Source organism: Puntigrus tetrazona, unplaced genomic scaffold (assembly GCF_018831695.1).
Source record: "Puntigrus tetrazona isolate hp1 unplaced genomic scaffold, ASM1883169v1 S000001126, whole genome shotgun sequence".
Lineage (NCBI taxonomy): Eukaryota > Metazoa > Chordata > Actinopteri > Cypriniformes > Cyprinidae > Puntigrus > Puntigrus tetrazona.
In genome coordinates, this window is record NW_025048713.1 from 1 (window position 1) to 1,678 (window position 1,678).

Genomic DNA, 1,678 nt, shown 5'->3' on the forward strand with positions numbered 1-1,678 from the left:
TAATAATAAAATTCTAAAAAACATTTTTAATGCTTAAAGTGGGGCTATATTTTGTATAAGGTTTCTTATATTTTCACTCTGCCTGATAGAAAGTGCAGCTCTCACCTGAAGGCAGTTAGATACTCCACATCACCCATAGGTGGCTCCACTCCACCCGTCCAGGCAATGTTGACATTAAAGCCCTCTCCTGGACCTACACCCACCTAGAGAGGAGTCCACGAGACAGCCAGTTAGAAATAAAAGACTGTTTTGGTCATGTGACTACAGGGAGCCACTATTCCCACAGTGAGTGAAATGTTGTTACCTCCTCAGGAGCGCCGCTGCCTGGGAAAAAGTTACCATCGTCATAACGATGCAGTGAAATGTACAACACATTGGGGTCATTATAGAAGGCCTGCTGGGTGCCGTTTCCATGGTGAATATCCTACGAAAGGGATTGCGAGATGGTTTTGTAACACGAGTCTGGTTTTGGTCTTTGTTGTTCTATTAACAATACAATTAATTGAAATTCATTTTCTTCTGTAAAATGACCTAAACTGAATGAGGACAGTAATGCTCGTCGCATGTGGATAGTAACAAAATAAATAGCCTCTTAAAAACTCACCCAGTCTATGATCAGGATCTTGCCCACCCCGAGTTTCTGCTGCAGGAGTTTGGCAGTGATGGCCACCGAGTTGAAGAAACAGAAACCCCTGCCAAAGTACACACAGAGCAGCGGACGGTTATTCATGCGAACACACATAAATGATTTATCCATCTAGATAACACAAATCTCACATCAAGACATGTGAGGCCCGCACATGAATCATTAAAATGCATTTTGTTGCTTTATGTAGAGTAAATACGACGAAGTAAACAACTTCACACGATGCATTTAAATGTTATTAATAATATATTTTACACAGACTCTCAGAGACTACTTACATGGCGGTCGATTCCTCCGCATGATGACCAGGAGGACGGACCACCGCAAACCCGTTCTATCCATCAGACAGAAGCAGAAGAGGAGGGGGATGAAGACGAAAGAAGAGATGTGATATAATACAAGCACTGAACATTTCTGCCAGGACATCGATTAAACATGAAGCTGTGGTAAGAAATGAATATCAACCTTCAGTTCTCCAGCAGCAACTTTGAAGGCCAGCTCAATGACGCAGCCCACCGCCATCCGGACCGCACCTGACGAGTGCATCTCGTTCCACACTGTGTCGCTGTCCACCTGCAGGACATGACATCATGTTAAACACTGCCTCACACAGCTCAACTCAGGACTGATCCTATTTACTTCCTTTACATAAATGTCTATGGTTTTATTGCAGTACAATTCATCAGTGCAAAACCCCAAGTAGTAGTAGTGGTAGTAATAATACTAATAATAAATTCATTATTAATGTTGTTGTTATTTTAATATTACACTCTAATAATAATAATGATTAATATTTAGATTTTTTATTTGATCATAGTCTATGTATCTGTATATTTGTTATAATATGTAATGTATATATTCCAATCCAACATAACAACAATAATGCTAATTTATTTTAAATAAGATTAAGCAATAACAATAATAATAATGATTGAAAATTAATATTGTTCGATATCAATTATTATTATTTAAAGGTTTTGTTTTGTTTTAATACGTTACTTTAATAATAATTATTATTTTATTTAATTATTA

The 1,678-nt window shown here is 37.8% G+C and overlaps 1 protein-coding gene across 1 annotated transcript; it reads right to left on the reverse strand.

Annotated features, from left to right (window-relative positions):
- Positions 1 to 105: 105 nt before the first annotated feature.
- Positions 106 to 1,245, reverse strand: LOC122341130 (histone deacetylase 5-like; the record flags this gene model as incomplete). Its single annotated transcript, XM_043234468.1, has 5 exons — positions 1,112 to 1,245; positions 925 to 980; positions 605 to 692; positions 305 to 424; positions 106 to 203 (listed from the first exon to the last, which is right to left on the reverse strand). Coding segments are annotated over exons 1-5 (443 nt in total), but the record flags the coding sequence as incomplete, so codon positions are not given.
- Positions 1,246 to 1,678: the final 433 nt, after the last annotated feature.